General features: G+C 50.7%; 4 protein-coding genes across 4 annotated transcripts; 2 read left to right on the forward strand and 2 right to left on the reverse strand.

The window, feature by feature from the left end:
- Nucleotides 1-2012: 2012 nt before the first annotated feature.
- On the forward strand, nucleotides 2013-3001 carry TRIVIDRAFT_219194 (uncharacterized protein; the record flags this gene model as incomplete). Its single annotated transcript, XM_014104153.1, has 3 exons — nucleotides 2013-2270; nucleotides 2343-2512; nucleotides 2584-3001. 3 exons carry the CDS (start codon nucleotides 2013-2015, stop codon nucleotides 2999-3001), a joined length of 846 nt encoding a protein of 281 aa, XP_013959628.1.
- A 1725-nt stretch (nucleotides 3002-4726) lies between these two features.
- On the forward strand, nucleotides 4727-5230 carry TRIVIDRAFT_8776 (uncharacterized protein; the record flags this gene model as incomplete). Its single annotated transcript, XM_014103789.1, has 1 exon — nucleotides 4727-5230. A coding segment is annotated over one exon (504 nt), but the record flags the coding sequence as incomplete, so codon positions are not given.
- Nucleotides 5231-6351: 1121 nt separating this feature from the next.
- On the reverse strand, nucleotides 6352-8345 carry TRIVIDRAFT_144166 (uncharacterized protein; the record flags this gene model as incomplete). Its single annotated transcript, XM_014104154.1, has 4 exons — nucleotides 6352-6458; nucleotides 6495-7962; nucleotides 8059-8215; nucleotides 8290-8345. 4 exons carry the CDS (start codon nucleotides 8343-8345, stop codon nucleotides 6352-6354), a joined length of 1788 nt encoding a protein of 595 aa, XP_013959629.1.
- A 4258-nt stretch (nucleotides 8346-12603) lies between these two features.
- TRIVIDRAFT_31816 (uncharacterized protein) lies at nucleotides 12604-16805 on the reverse strand (the record flags this gene model as incomplete). The annotated part of the gene is made up of 4 exons (XM_014104155.1): nucleotides 12604-12744; nucleotides 13206-13446; nucleotides 13529-13585; nucleotides 13807-16805. 4 exons carry the CDS (start codon nucleotides 16803-16805, stop codon nucleotides 12604-12606), a joined length of 3438 nt encoding a protein of 1145 aa, XP_013959630.1.
- Between the last annotated feature and the right edge of the window lie 114 nt (nucleotides 16806-16919).

Below are 16919 nucleotides of genomic sequence, written 5' to 3' on the forward strand. Positions count from 1 at the left end.
CACAGCACTGGAGGCATTTGGCTGGAAGCAGACGACATGAATTCTATCCCGGCCCGGACTGCCCAATTTGCAACTGTTTCCTCACGATAGCCGTCTTTTCACATCGGTATTGGTACTCCGCGGTGCTCTTAGTGCTTCATCACCCCACTAAACTACCCCAAGCGCACTGCCAAATCAGCGCCCAGGCTTTGTAAACCTCCACTGGGGCACGTCCATTCGGACAACATATACCCGAAGATCCGGATGCCATTGGATCAGGAGGAAATGCATGTCGGAAACCAGAAGGAAAAACTACAAGGAAGCGTTCTTTAGAAGGTGGATGGCTGTAAAAATAAGAAGAAGGGACACCGAGTATTGTCTGGGGAGTCTCGCATCTCCCGGCCGGCAATGGATTGACCATCTTTGTCTGTCGTGCTCGACATGATGGACTGCCGAGGCAATCGTAGCCCCCAAACCCACGAGGCGCAATTTGTTCAGTACTATGTACAACATGAATCCTCACGCTATTACTCCCAGCACGCACTAACCAAGACGCGCTTCAGCATGAAGCCTCTCTCTCTTCATGGTTGATTCGTATCAACGCCCATCTCCCTCTCCTTTTTAATTTGACAAAGCTAAATCATAAATCAATCGATCATGCGATTCCACCAATTGATACATGGCAGCTTGTCCCGCGGCGTCCAACTAGCCCACGCCACCACAGCGAAACCTTGCATCCACATGCTTTTCACATGTCAAGGCCGCATACAAGTCATGTTGCCAGCTGACCGTGACACCTCCTAAACTGACATCACCGCGCCCATGTGCCTTTTTCCCTCCACATACGAGTAGGTACGAGTAAGCCTAGCACATGGAGTGAATAGCAGAAACACGACATACCCCACACATAAGAAACCCCAAATCCGGGGGCCATACGGTGCAAGTCAGATGACGGCTTTTCTCTTTGCCGGAACCGCATCGGTGAGCTGATTCCCCAGCCACGCTATTGGCTAGCCCCAGGCTCAGCGATGTTGGAGTACAGTACGGAGTAGTATTCCGTGCATAACCCCTTTGTCCTTTGTCTTTTTTTTTTGCTTTTCAAATCTGACTTTCACGTGAAAATGCATGCCATCAAACATTCCCTCGTGACACAATGTCCTGGACGTCAAGTCCTGGTACTACCTAGGTCTTCATTATGGGTCTTGGCTTGATACTATTGCTGAAATTGGTGACATTTACATCAATCACTGACCATTAAATTGCGACATCGTGCCCTCAACCGACTCACTATCCAGATTGCTGTCAAAGTTGAATCAGCTTCATTAAATCCTAAATAAATATAATCATGGAATCCCGTTTGGGGAAGAAGTGAATTGCATTGTCGACCTAGAACCACGTGATCCCAAGCATGCGCGAGAGATCCGTGCGTTTGACATGATACTCAAGTGAATTTGAGGCATTGGATACCTACATTCAATCCTCCTCCTCCTTTTCTCTCCTTTCTCTCTCTCTTCCTTTTCGCATCCATACATCACTCGTAGTCCCGTTTTCTTTTGTATTGGTAGAAATGTCTTTCCTTTTCTCTACACTTTCGCTGCCGATACCTTGGATTTTTACTGCCTTTTCATCAACTCAACGCCAAGCCAACCAGTAGCGGTCATGTCCTGCTTGCGCAAAACAAAAGCCTGACAAGAAAGAGGCTTCCCCTTCGGACTATATAGGCCCCTGCAGACAAGATTACCCACAATTATGCGCGTTACAGAACTACAAGCAGCGTGTCAAAACCACGGCAAGGAAGTCAACCTATATATGGAATGGGCTATTATGATCAGATACCGTCTGGGGGTGGCTTGGACACAAGTGGGGCGCGGATGCTGCCGACGGCTTTGAAGGCACGGAAAGACTGTAGATTCGAAACTGACGGGAGTTGCTGAACCGAATTGCCGGACGGAAAAGCCACTTGGACGAAAGGCTATGGAGACCTGGGATCAGACATTTCAACAGCTGAAGTGGAAACGCGTAATCCAGTTGACATGGCATCCACATTCAACATCTTCCCATTATACCCATCGGCTGAGCCGCAGGCCTTTATGATCCAAATTATGACCCAAACAGATATGAGAGTATATTGGGTCAGGGAAGCATCACAAACGGCCTCCTGGCTGAAAGATACAAAGATATACGTGAGGAATGTGAATGGAACGTCATTAAGGACATGTATCGGCCCTCCCCCAATGAACAGTCCAACCGGCTTCAACAGAAGGCCGGCCCAGAAGTTGCCATTGGAGTTTGTAAGGCGCAATTCCTGCAAAAAAAAAAAAAAAAAAAACGATTTCAACCACGGACTGAACTACTTCTACCAGTCGTGCAGCTTCGATCGGGCAGTACCAACATTGGTCACTGCAACTCAATGGGTCCATTGGCTACGCAGCCAAAATCCAATTTTAATAAGAACACTGGAGTTGGCTGTGAGATACATTTGCGAGCGAAAGGAGAGATTTGTCATCTACTGCGACACGCTGTGGATACAGCAGTAAGCCCATTCTCACTCGAACTAAATGTAAGTCCACCTTGAAGCAAATAACTGACTGAATTGACGTCTAGGAAGCTGTTTGCTACCCTTGCCCCGGATACAATCATGATGGGTCATGCGACATCTATCATTGCCAAGAGTGTATTGACGAAGATAAAGCTTGACGGAGAAGGCGTTCAAGACGGCTTTGGAGGGATACTGGAGAAAAACACAACTGTTAAAAACTGGGTGCCTTTTCTCGAGCTGTTTGGCCAACATCTACAGGATCAGTTCTCGAGCTATTTGACCAACATCTACAGGGTCAGGAGGATAGTGACCTTCTTGGTGAAGAAAGAGGTGGTGGCCAATATAGTCAAAGAAATGATGGAAGAGGAAACTTTGGCAGATACAACTTCTGTAGCGAATGCGATCGATATCGCTGATGAGTTGGACGAACTCGCTATTAATGTGGAGGAAGTGACCATGGATCACCAGGGGGTATATTGCTAGCATATTGCTGCGAGGAGATGCGGTAGATATAGTAGATGGAATAGAGGAAGTAGATCTCGTAGATATATAATGCTTGAATAAATGAAACTTGGAAATTAACTACTGGGTCCAAGCATGTGCCTCTGGGTAGTTATCTCATAGAAATTTGGGATACTGTAATAACGGGTTAAAATCTTTTTTGAGACAAAGAGTATTTGCGTCGTTGTCGATGACCCCGCCGTATTTACACATGCCATCACACAAATACCGCCAGACTTCCTTCTGGAGAACAATATGTTCCCATTTGTTGACATACGATGCATCGGATTTCTCATATTCAACTCGTGCTAGCGAAAAACGTACGCTCGCTGGGCATATATAACCAGGATGCCGAGAAACTTGTCTTTCCGATTTTTTCTTCTATACGGAAATAGGTTACGCGTGGCACTGGTCCCGGAGGTAGAGGTATTTCAGCCATGTTGAAACGAGATGCAGAAGGCTCTGGGAATGAATCGGATGCCTCATATACCCGCCTCAAGTACGATGTTAACAGTCTTTTATAGATTGACAGATTAGCACAAAAGCCTTTCTATACCCAATTTAGGGCCTTTTTGGCGAAAGTTACTTTGGTCTGGGGCCATGTTAATTTGAAGCTTCAGAAGTTGTCATGCTTTATAGTTTCTGCTATTAGTATAGTTCGAATCTCTATGTAAGATGTAGTGTATTTGGCAGCAGACGAGTATCTACTACATCTACTACTACTACTAGATCTACAACATCTGCCAGTGACACCAATCCTCTCTACACCCGTGAAAATATTGGTGTTTATGGCGCCATGTATGTACAATAGCGATTACGAAACAACATCCTGTTCATTTGGCCAATGGATTGGCCTTTTAGACTCACACCTTGTATAACCTCACGCAACTAGGTATTTCTTTGAGAGTAGGCTGACCTTTCGCATTATTACAGTAATTAAGGGTCTGGCGTCTTAAAAGCCGCAAACAACCTACACTATCTATTTGCCTCTTCGTGTAGAATCTATTACCAACACAACCCTCTTGTAGTATCTGCTACTATCGTCACCTTCTTCTAGTATCCGCTACTATCGTTACCTTCTTCTAATAGTTCTTATCAAGTCAAGTGGGTAGCCACTCCCTTCGTACAGCTTCAATGCCCGTAAGTACCTATACATCATTGAAGATGTCAAATACAAACCCCAATATCCCCATGCAATCACCATCTCGCGACGGAGTATTTTCTTCCAATTCCCTTTTGCACTTGCCGTTTGCTAATACCCACCGGCTCTATTAGTTGCTTACCTAGGTAGTGATTATTTAGCCTTCGGATATTATTTTTCCACCTCTTGCGCTCCTACTTTTCGTTCCCCCTTCACCTCGATTTGTCCAGCCTCTTTCTCCAGAAAAACTCCAGGTCATGTGACTCACCGCATGCTTCCCCATTTCAGCACTCTGTCGCCGCGAATTGCCCGATCCGTCTAAACCACCCTGGTGACGTCGTCGTGCTTGTTCTTGCCTGATATCTGATATCGAACCGGTTTGCCAATCCCGTCATCCATTTGCCAATATCCAAAAGACTCCAGCCCAACTCGCGCCCAACTCATCTCCACCATTCGACAGAACCATGCGGTTCTCCAACTTCCTCCATCTTAGCCTTCTCACCACCACAACCGCAGCCACGGCGTCCGACCAAGCAGCCCAGGAGCCAATCCACCACCGGCTCCCCCAACACCCTCCCCCGGGCCATCTCCCCGTCATGATGCCCGCCAACGACGGCCAAGTCCAGCCCGCCGTCCTGCTCATCGACATCCTCGGCACCCAGCGCTCTCTCACGACATTCTTCTCCCTCTCGCGCCTTCACGAGGACACCAGCGACCCGCTCTCCGACGACAAGACAAACACCACCGTCCTCGCGCCAAACAACATCGTCATCGAAAACCTCCCGCGGAAACCCTGGGAGAACCCCGACGACTATGACTCCCTAGGATCGCAAGCCTACGACGGATCGGGCGGCAAGGACCGCGCGAACGAGAACCTGCGGAAATTCGTCCAGGCGCATCTGGTCGTCGGCACGAGTCCGTGGGAGGCCGGCGTCAAGGTGAAAACAGCGGCCGGAACGGAGATTTGGTGGGAGGCCAAGAAAGACGACAACGGCGACGAGAAGCGAGTCATCATGCCGGATGGCGTAGAAGTAGACCGTGTTGCCAGCCGAGTTGCCAATGGCGAGGTGGTAAGTCGCTTCTTTCTTGTGGGACACTTGAAAATAAGCTCCATATGCTGATTGAAGATGTTCGATGCAGTGGATTCTGAAAGGCGTTTTAAATTACGCCTGATGTTATGACGATACTGTTTTTCTTTCATATTTTTCTTTGGCTAATGACTTGATCATACACGACTTTATTCCCCTTATGTTTTTTGCTATTACAACTATGCTTCGACTATAATAGGCTCAAGGGTGATGGGCCAAGAGGCGGATGGATTGACCTCGTATTGTGTACTTGACTTCTCTTCTTTCTTTTTCAGAAGAATAGCGTAATGTCGGTGTCTGTGGATAACACAGAATGAACTACCGGCATTGATATGTCGGCATGCCAAATTATACAAATGCTGTTCCCATGACGTGAGAGTTAGTGCCGGAGTAACTTCTAACAAGGCATTGATGAATCCGTGTAGTCAAATACCGCAGCGGTTATCACGCGTTATAAATGGAATGAGTAGAAGCTGGATCTTCAACAAACAAGCCGAATATATTCAACAGCGCAGAAAAAAACACTATCCACCAATACATCATTCTCCCATCTCTTGTTCCGCAACATTTTCTAAACCAAAACGCCCGGAAAACAACCCTCCTCCAGACTTCCCTTCTCACCACCAATCACTTGTCCTGATCGAATTCGAAAAGTGATCTCGTATCCCGTTTTCCCTATCTCCACAAAAGAAGGCGGATGAACCCATTCAATATGCCACAAAAGAAAGAAGACGATGAAATAAAGAAAAATGAGAATAGAGAAGCGTGAAGCGGTATCATAACAAGGTGCCTTGTCCCAGCACCGTCCAATGAACAACAACTCCCCACAAGAGAAAAGAAACGATAAAATATCCCTCCTTCGCGAAGGGTTAAACGAAAGGAATATGGAACTTCCAACCATGATCCAGCTCATGCAGCACTGCAATAAATCCGTCCGAATGATTAAAAGAACATGACCCATCTGCCAAAGAGCCTAATAAATACACTTGAAAGAAGAAGATGATGAAGATAAAGAAAGACATAGCAAAAGTTGACACAGGACAAAGGGGGTATCTGGAAGAAAATGGTGAGCGTCGTAATCGATCAACAGTATCTGATACAGCCTATCGTTCCACTTTCAGGCGCTTAGGATCGCTAGCCATTTCGTGGTTCTCATCATGGCCAGTCGCCTCAAGATCTGGACTCTTTCGTTTTGCCAAGCCGGATCCGCCTCCTGTGCCGGTGCCAGCGTTCCCACTGCTACTACCTAACAAATGGCTGTCGTCTCGGAGGAAGCTTGGCCCGGTGCCCACCACGGGCGTGGCAAAGTTGAGAGGGCTAGGCAGGGTGTTGTTATCACTGCCTCTGAAATTCCACTCTGGATAGAAGCTGCTGGGGCTTGGCAGTAGCTCGTTGTTCAGGAATCGAGAGGGAAGGGCTGAAACAGGCGTGTCACCGTTAACGTTCTGCTGAGGGACGGGCCGAGCAAAAGGATTGGGAGGCCCTGTTGCCCCCGCAGACAACAGCGTTGTAGCGGATGGAGAAGGCGGAGGGAGGACCACATTACTGTGTCGATGCGGTGCGTGAGAGACTCCGTCTGCCGGATTCCGAGGTGAGTTGGAGTCTCCTGTGGCGCTCCCGGCTTCGGATCCGCCATCAGGAATTTGCACCGTCAGGCGAGGCGGCTTCGGTCTTGTGCCTCCTACGGATGTATTGATCTTCAGACTGGTCTGGGATGGTGTATCAGGAAGGGAGGACACCGACGTATTGCGTAAGTTGGATCGTTGCTGTAGATGTGGTGAAGCTGTTTCTCCGTTTCGAACTGTAGCCCCGTTATCTGCCGACTGGGACCGGTTTGGGTTTGCAGGCGCAGAGATTCCAGTCTCATTCTTCATGGACTGAGACTCAGAGGCAAAGGAGGCCAAATGTTGGGATAGAATAGATCTGTTTTCCTCGATTGGTGTAAAGATGCTGTGGGATTTGCGCTGGGACATCTTCTTGATAGCCGTATCCGTGTTGATGAGTGGCGCTTTAGGCCTCTCTGCTGACTCTGCCCTTGGCTCGACTGGTGGAGGAGGCTGCGGGTCTAGGTGACGACGTGCCGGCTGGGGTGAGGTGGTATGAGGCATGGAGTGTGGAGGCAGCAGTTGGTGAGGCGGTTGAGGAGAGGGTTGTTCTGTGCGCGGGCCTACTGGCAGTGGCTGGGGCGGCGGATGAGCACTGAAGGTGGGAGGTGCAGATGGCCTTCGTTCTTCCATATATGGCTGTTGCTGCTGCGGAGGCTGGAACGGATAAGGGCCAGGCTGAGGCGGCATAAGGTTGGACTGATTGTTAGCGGCAGGGTTGTAGATGGGTGGCGTGGGCATGTATGTGATGCCCGGATGAGGCCCATGAGGCCCAACAGGCTGGGACATGATGCCAGGGCCCATGCGGCGCATATCTCCTCTCGAACCCGGTCGCGATGGCACGGCAGGTTGCGGTGTATGGCTTCGCTGGAGATGAGCAGGATGGCCTTGGAAGGGCACGCCGTTGGGGATGGGAGGCGACACCGACGCTGTTTGATGGCGAATATGGGGGAAAGGTGGGGGGGCCTGATTTTGAAAATGAGGAGGCATCATATGAGTGCCGTCCATTCCATCTCGAGGAGGCGTTCCGTCGCCATCCTCATCGTCGTCGTCGTCATTCTGGCCACCATTAAAGTCGGAAGGCCCCTTGTGCTCGTTGGGACCACCGTGCTATGCCATGACATTAGCTAATCGCGTCCAGCCAGGGGAAAAAAGGCAGTGGGTATGAATGCCATGCGACCGAAGCAGCGGCCTGGTGGAACCTACATATTGGTATCTGGTAATGAGATGCTGCATGTCGGCTGAAGAGTATTCGTACAGCTTTTTGTTGTTACCGAAAATGAAGACGGCGACATCGACGGAGCACAAGACAGAGAGTTCGTGTGCCTTTTTGAACAGGCCGCCCTTTCGCTTGAGAAAGGTCCTAGATAGATGGTGTGGTTAGCCTAAGTGACGAGATGGTGACGGGCTCAAGAGAATGGCTTGGCAACAACATACACGGAGCGGTTGCGGTCATCCTTGATGGCCTTGATCTCGATCTTTCTTCGACCCATTTTGAATTATTGCTCGTAGCGCCTAGGGATCGCGCTGTGAGGAGAACGAGGTGCAGCGGCGCGCGAGGCCAACAAGTTCGAGGCTTCGGATCGCCTAGTAAGACACCCGCGTACGTGTAAATATCTTAGTCGGGCCTCGAGTTGGGACTCGAAAAGCCTAGTCGCTCTCTGAGGGACGTTCGAGATCAGAGTCGAAGTCGCAATCGCAGTCGCAGTCGGAAACGGGCCCGTGAAGCGGGAGCGAAGATTTGTGCAATGTCTAAAAAAGCACGCGCCGCAAGGAAGTGTTTGTCCGGACCCACAAAGAGAGACAGAGGATGGAGAGAGAGAGGTAAGACGGGTCTATGAGGAGAAGCGGCCAGGCGACGACCAAACGGACTAATTTGCGTCTGTTTGGCTTGTTTTGCTGTATGCGCGGGCGCGCAAGGAGGGCAAGGACAAGGACAAGGGTGAGGGCGAGGAGGAGGAGGAGGAGGAGGGAGGAAGAGGGAGGAAGATGGCGATGGGATGCGTCGAGGCAAACGCCAGAGCCAAGGATAAAGCGGAAGCAGAGGCAGGAGACGGCACCTATGTACGAGTGTACAGCTACCGGGTCGCAGAGAGGCTCGCAAGGGTGATGCCGTTAGAGGGCCCAGGGATGAATCTGCGTGAGGCGAGTCGTTATCACTGGGAGCGGGAGCGGAGCCAGAGCCAGAGCCGTGCTGTCGCCGTCGCCGTCGCGATGCGATGCGATGCAATGCATGCAGCGGCAGTCTGTCGCTTGGGTTCGGGTTCGGGCCAAAGATGGTGCAGTTGATCGATGCTGGGGGTCGGTTTAAACGTGTTGCAGCACCATGGGGCTGAATCTGGCGTTGGAGGCTTCTAATAATAGCCAGATCGTGTTCAGTCGAAGGTGGAAAAAGATGGATAGGGAACAAGAGGTTCTGCCGTCGCTAGAGCCAAAGCAGCAAGGGTGGAGGCGGAGGCTGCGGTGCCCTACGAGCACAAACTGCTGCCGCTACGAGCCCTATGACTGGCTGCGGCGCCAAGGGCTTAGCACCAACGGCTACAGGGGACGATGCACCAGAACAGGTTGACATACAGCACGGCTCGCGCTAAGTTGTAGGGATGGATCCATCATCCATTTGCATCAACCGCCTACCTTAGGCAGGCCCTTTGTTGGCGTCCTTTTGTTTCAATCCATTCCATCAGTCTACTAGGTATGTGGACAGGCAACAAAAGGTCAAGCCACAAAGAGGCGGCATTTCTACATGTACATTGCCTTGTCTCATGGAACTATTAGGCGCAAATACACTCTGTTGCCTGTGCAGATTCTCGATTCAACGGATCACATCACGCCATAGATGGGCTTAGCAGACAGGGCTCAGAGGGGCCATGAACCATCCATCCATTGTCCCATACGAGAGCTAACACGTCAAGCTCCCATCACCGCCCCTTCCAAGGGTCTCCAAGGGTCTCCATCTTGCAGACGCTTGTCTCTACAGGGCCGAAGTTTATGGCATTTTGATTTCATTTTTTTTCTTGACGGCTCTGGGCGCTGTAGCCGAGTCAGTAGACGTGCGTTAAGCCTCTGCAGACTTGGTCTTTGTAAAACTCGCCCCCTGTTGACACGAAATTAGTCATGGAGCTTCGACTCCAGTCTGCATATATATTAGTCAGTTCTTACTACTGCCTATGTAGGTACGCCATTCGAACTCGCATACTGCCTATTACCAAGTGGTGTCACAATTACAATTAATGGACGGCAGTACAGACTTCCATGATTAACAAATTCTCTGGAATCTCACAAATCTCCATCCAGGTACAGTAAGATTTCGCCTCGCGCACATGTTGTGACGCATCGCGGCTACGGCCATTCCCGGCCTTGTTTAGCCGCCACCCACAACCACCACAAAGCGGCTACAGCGCACTCTCCAGTCGTCGAAATCCGCCCAGGAGAGGGTCCCTTTCGTTGGCTCGACCGATTGAAAGATATCAAATGATGCCTGGGTCTGTGCGGTGTCTCTCCAGTCAAGCCCTGATTCTTGCATGCAACGCCGAAAACCCACTCGCCCAATCCCCACGACGACGACGACGGTACTATTAGCCGACCTGCAGACGTTGCCTCATCACCAACTGCCAGCCAAGCTACCAAAGAGCCACCGACGATGCCTGCCCCTGGTCGCTGGCAAGGCTACAAGGGCAGAAAACCAAACAGCGTGCTGATGAGACACTACTTGGGTACACCGAGTCGTCCGGAAACGTCGATACCCGAGCCTACGCTGACCTCATCCTCGTCACCGTCGCCTTTGTGACCAATGCCAGCACACCTCCCACACGCGCTTCTTTCTGGAGCCTCGTGGATCTTTGGGGGGCCACGCGCTTAGACGGCGACTACTCGGACTGGCACTGGTAAGCTTCTCACAGTCACATGCCGAGGCGTCGTCAATCGCCATTATCTGTTGCATCTCGTTTCCGCCAGGTCGGACAGGCCTCGGTACTACCTATCCAGCACCTCTATTGCTGCTTGAGCATGAGCACTACATGTACCAGCGAATAGAGGCTTCGGGACCCTAAAATCATCTCCGAATACCGCACACTGCAATGCTATACCTTGGCCCTGTGCCATGCCATGTCCTTGCCGGTCCTATCACCAGTCACAAATAAGCGCCCTACCGCCACCCCTACTCGTTCTCCGTGCATGTCCACCTTTTCGGAACCAACACCACGCATGTTGCGAATACTCTTCAAGAGCCGTACATGGATAATGTTTCCAATCGCCCGGAAACAGAAAATAGATCACTGCAGCATTTGAAACCTTGGAGGCGCAAAGAACCCCCACGCGTCCCCCCTCCCCTTCAGATCGAAGAAAATTGAAACAAAAATAAAATAGAGTAGCACGAAGTCTATAAGCGTAATGCTGCAGACATTCCATGTGGTCAGGGCTAGGTAACGAACCAGGTCGTTTCCGTTGGCTCAGCCTCCTTCTCAGCTCATTTTTCTGCCTTTTCTGTGTCATTAGCCCTGACAGACTTGCAAGGACCTGTAACTGCAATCATCTCTTTTTCTTTCTTTGTTTCGTTTCGTTCCATTTTATCCCCAACCCCTACCTCCCCGCTTTACATCCATCGTACGTCCTTGTACGAAGTGGGAGCATACGAAGAGTTCTATCCCTATCCACGGATGCACTCCGAATTTCCATCATCAGCCCACTTTCATATCCGTAACCTCGACGGATTCTTTTGCTTCTTACTCCGCCGCCTATCCGCTCAGCCTCTCCGCCGCCACTCCAGCCTGCCGATTGGACCCCACTTTTTCTAGGCTTATGCAAGGTTTGCGGTCGCGTTTCTAAAAATACTCGTGGACCCCTGATTGGGTCTTTTTTTTTCTTATTCCATTTCCAGCCCTCTGCTCTGCCGCGCTTTGCTCCGATCAACACCATCACCATTAATATCACGCATACATATTGCCTTGTCTATTCCCAAGGGCACATCGCTTACACCGATACAGACACACTGATCTCCATAGCCTTGCCAACTGTCACATCTCATTCACCCAAATCCACCTTTGCATTCGACTATGTAACCAGCCTTCCGTTCTGCCAAACCCTCGCCCAGGCTGCACAATGACCCAATCATGCACCTTCAGAATCCACAGCAGCCTAATTCCTCACGCTGCAGGGCTCATGCAGGCCATAGTCTGTCTGACATGCTTCACCCCCAGGTACGGGTTACGTAGTGTCTATTCTCCAAAAGAAAACAAGACGCCTTCATGACATATCACATACAGCTTTGTTCACACCATTTCGGATCTTTGTCATCACCACCATGGCCATTGTCTCTTTGTACAGGCAGGCATTACTTGGTTCCTAAAATGGCGAACGTATGTTTCGAAACAAACTCTTTGTTTGATGCAAAAGAACCTCCTGCTCCCTTTGAACGCCAAATCGAGCCGTATGGGCTACCACGCTTGAAAAAAATTATCCCCTCCAACTCCTGGACCATCCTTTCTCCCCCCTTTGGTGTATTTGGTTAGAATTCGTCATTTCCAATTTTCTCATTACCCGAACCGTCCAGGCCACGCCTTGCTTGAGGCTTTTCGTCTGACAACTGCAATAAGTTCTGTTTTTCCGCCTCGCAGAAACCTTCAGTTATTCCACTCAGTCTATCCCCCTTCGTGTCCGTGTCAGCTAATACGCCATTCCTCTCTACCAACCGTACGAACAGACAAATAATTTGCCTATTTTTGCACCCTTCAGGGTTTGATTGGTGTCAACGATTTAGATCGGTGATCCCGCGCCTCCTGCGGGGGCATTGTAGTTACCAAAGCCGCCGTGCTCTGATGCGCCGTTGTCCGCCTTCATCGTGCCGTTAAGCAAAGGACATAATCTTGAGTAGCGTGAAGTTAGCAAAAATAGAAACTTCTGGCGGGGAAAACAATGAGAGCATTAAAACGGAAAAGGCAAGGTTGGGCAAAAGGAAAAGTGGGAGTATCACAGGTATCAGCCTGCGGGATTGTGGCTAGTGAGGTCTGCCAGCCGCGGCTCTCCACCACGCCCGGTCAGGGAAGCCTTGCACCCTTTCTCTCTCTTCTCTCTCTTGGCGAGCTTTCTGCTGCAATTCTCGCTTGAGGATTTGCAGTTGCTCTCTTTCCTCCCGCAGAGCTTGCTCTCTTTCCAGCTCTTCTTGTGTTTTGGCTTGAGCTTCTTCTTTACGCGGCTTGCTTCTTTTCTGCTTCCCTAGGTTTGCCCGTTCTTGTTTTCTAGTCTGGGTATCAGACTGACGGAGTTTTTGGGCGAGAAGAGTTGCTTTCCTTCTCCTCTTCCTTCTGGCGCTACTGGCACCATCTCCTGCCTCCTCGGCATGATGCCACCAATCAAACGACGTACGGGGGGGTGGTGAGGTGGGGGTTGCACAAGTAGGAATTACCGTACTTTTTGTTAGTCTTGATGTGTCCGACCTGTCCACAATTGGCACACTTGCGGGTGGTTCCTGTAGGGATCTTATCGGCTCCAGGAGACCCGGCGTCGCCAGCGCTGGCTTTTTGGTGCAGCTCCTTCTGCTGCTCCCGAGCTTGGCGTCTTGCCTTGTTTTTCTCCAGTCGCTCGAGTTCCTTTTTGATCCTGCACAGCAATGTGAGCAACCTCAGATACGACCAAGCAAGTAAACCTTCAACTATTGCAAGAGGGAGTGACGATGGCTTACCTAAGGCCCGCAAGACGGTCATGATCGGCATTGCCCGTAGGCCTTGCGCTGTAGATACTGTAGAGAAATATACGTAAGCCGGCGCTCTAAACTCCAAGCCAACAACATCTGCCAATGAACCAAGAGACCCTGGCCCATAGGAAGGAGCCCGTCTCTTGATGTACGTTTTGGCGAGCCTCGACCACCGGTGAAGCGCCCGGACTGAGATGGGCAGCTGCGTCCAGGTGGTGGGCGGCTTTCTGGAAAGGGTTTGGAAGCGGACAATGGCTTTCACGTACTCTCGCATTTCCAAGTCGGCCTCAGTTCGCCGCTTGATATATTGTGAAATGACTACCGGGTCATGGACAACCTCGATCCTCGTCTGCGTCGTGCCGTCTGGAAGCTCTACTTCTCTCGAGATACGGATCGCTCGCTTCGGATGCCGGCTGGACGATGTTAGGCCGCTGATCTGGCTGGTACCGTCGTCGAATATGGCCGGCGTGGCTGCTGACTGAACGTTAAACCTGTCATCCTCGTCTTCTGTCATCGCAATATCGTTGACGTCGTGTTCTTGGGTGTCCGATAGGGTGGATTTCTGCTTGTCCCAGATTTCACGAATACCATCTTCGTACATTGCCTGCTGTTTCTTAACGTTGTATGCGTGACCACCGTTAGCCCGTTTCTCTCGCTCCATTGCATCCGCCGACGTAGCCAACGGCCCCTGGACTGCTTCAATGTAACCGCCCTTCATGGAAGTTCTGATGAAACTAAATCCAAGCCCGTGGCCGGTAGGATCTCCTTCGCCATGTAGCTGAAGCATGGCCTTTTGGGCACATGCATCAATGAACGCCTTTGTCGTTTTCCACGGAGCCATTTTATCTGCAAGTGTTTCTTCCTGCTTCTCGGCAACCTTCTTAGACCCCTTGACAATTTTGCTGCCTTCGCCATCATCATCATCGTCCTCGTCGGCATCGAGCCCCTGCGCATCATCGTCGATGGTGGCATTGCGAGGGTCATAGCCAGCATCCTCAAGCTCCTTTATACCGAGCTGCATGGCGTCAAGAAGGCACACCTCTTCAGGCTTGATCATCGCACGTATTGCGTTTTCATCCGGAAGAATCTCCCCAGGCTTGAGGCGCCACATTCCCTTCTCCTTGCTATCCCTGTCGTACTGAAGGAATTCTTTCAATTTCTGTCGATTCTGAGTGTCTGTAGAGTCCGCAATATGCTTAGTAATGTCGGACAACTGACAGTTATCTGATCGGCTGTGTCTGATCATTCTAAACGCCAGCATTTTCATTCGGCTTTTTGAGGCATTCGTGACCCGTCTGCTATGGGGCCCTGGGACGTCTACCGACGGAAAGGTTTGGCCGACAACGTGCAAATGATCAATCTTGTGTATGTACCATTTGGGGCCACCGATACCCGTAGTGCTGCGGACAATGAGGAAATCTGTGTTCCGAGGAGTGTGCTTGAAAACTGGTGCTCTGTACATCTCATTGTGCAGGGTTGGCACGACTTCTCCGGGGTCGACGGTACCAAATAGAGAAAAGGGCGACCGATCTTCCGGAAGAAGGGTGCGATATTCTCCTAGTTCCAACTTCGCAAGCTGATCTTCCTCGCTGCTGTTTTCCTTCCGTCTGTAGTAATTGATAAGTCGGCTACCCATGGCGAAGCTGTTTAATACTCTTGGTCTCGGTTCGCAGTATTCAAAGAGCACAGCAGCTGAGTTATCGCACAGGCTCAAGTCTTTCGACTTGAGGAAGATTTCATGCGCCTTGCCTTTCATCTGCTTTCGCTTGAAATGCAATGGTTTTTCGAACTTGACAGTGTGTCCCACGGTTTTCTTGTAGCGGAAGCGAGGGCGATGATATTCATCTGTCGTCCCACCAAGCTTGACTTTGTAATATGGCCACGAAAGCTTGAGAGCGGGCATGCCATGCTCCACTGAAATGTTTCCAAGAGTAGCTCTGACCTTACTCTGGTGGTTCTCTTTCAAAAGTTCGTACGCCTCGTCGTTGGAGAGATTGAAACGCTGCGAGATATCCCGGCCCATGTTTCCGTTCGCCATACGCTTCATCTTGGCCTCCTGCCGCGGCCTTTTGTTGTGATTATATGAATCCGTCTCTAGCAAGAGATATGGGTCGTTAATATCAAGATGGACGCGTTTTGCGCCGCGCCTAGTTGCTTCTTCAAAATTGTCAAAGGAGGGCGCAGTGTAGCGAGGAATTTCCGGTAGGCCGAGCTGAATTGCTTTGCGTTTCTTCGGGCGAGGTTGGGGGTCATCAGCGATATCCATCAGAAACTCGGCATCCCATTCGTCATCTTGCTCAACCTCGTCCATGTGGCGCTTTTGTGATGTTGCGGCTTGTTCTGCAGCCAGTTGTTGAGCCGCAAAGTTGTTTTCGACAGTGTCGATGTGGACATTCCAGTCCTCGCATGCCAATTCGATATCACGCAATGTGAAGCCCATGACAGTTTCCGCATCGGAATCAAGATCAACGTCAAACTGTGCAACATCTTCTTCTTGGCCATCGCTTGCATGGTTGCAATGTATCAGACCGTTGACCGCTAGTTCATTTGGTTTCGCCTTCGTAGTTGAGCTTGCTGGCCCAGGGATTCGAAATTGCTTTTCATCATCAGGCGCCAGGTCAAGACTCAGTTTGCTCGTCACCAAATACTTTGGCTTCTTGAGTGGTTTCTTCTCCTTCCAAGTCGCTTTCTTCGGTGGCAAAAGTTCGCTCCAGGTGAGAATATGTCCTTTCTTGTAGGCCGGCCATGTTGCCTTTAACAAATCTCCGATCGATTCGGCGGGGGCAGGAATGCCGGGATCCTGGTTATCGGCGCCGTTGAGATGTGGATCTGGGTCGAAATTTATAGCCCCGAAGCTTATGCCTGCGTCCACTGCCTGGGAATCGTCCACTGCCTCGGCGTCGCGAACGTGAGGAGCGGGTGAAGTTGGGCCGTCGACGAGATCGATGGGGGAAGAGGGTCCTTCTCCAAACAGGTCGTCTGCATCGTTGCTGGTGTTTCCATCGTCTGTCAGAGCAGGCACTTCAAGCGATGTACCTGCGCTAGGTTCTTCTTCGTCAGGAAGGTCGTCGTCGCTGATATCTTCGAAGTCCTCTGCGTCGTCTGCTTTGTTGGTTTGATCGAATGGCGTATCGTCAAGCTTGAGGCCACCGCTAGAGCCATCCTGGCTCTGCTCTAGGAGTCGCGCAATCTCACGGTCGTCGGCGGCATCTTGGGCTTTCCAATCTTTCTCGTCGAAGGACGAGAACTCGAGATCTTCGGTCATGGTCGTGACGCGCTACCTCCCCTCAAAGCGTCCTCCGAGGGGTGTACAGGCTTCGGAGGGCCTATATCATGCTTCTGGTGGATCGAAAATGGGCGACTGTAGAACAACTACGGT

The sequence above is a fragment of the Trichoderma virens genome (assembly GCF_000170995.1).
Source record: "Trichoderma virens Gv29-8 chromosome Unknown TRIVIscaffold_3, whole genome shotgun sequence".
NCBI lineage: Eukaryota > Fungi > Ascomycota > Sordariomycetes > Hypocreales > Hypocreaceae > Trichoderma > Trichoderma virens.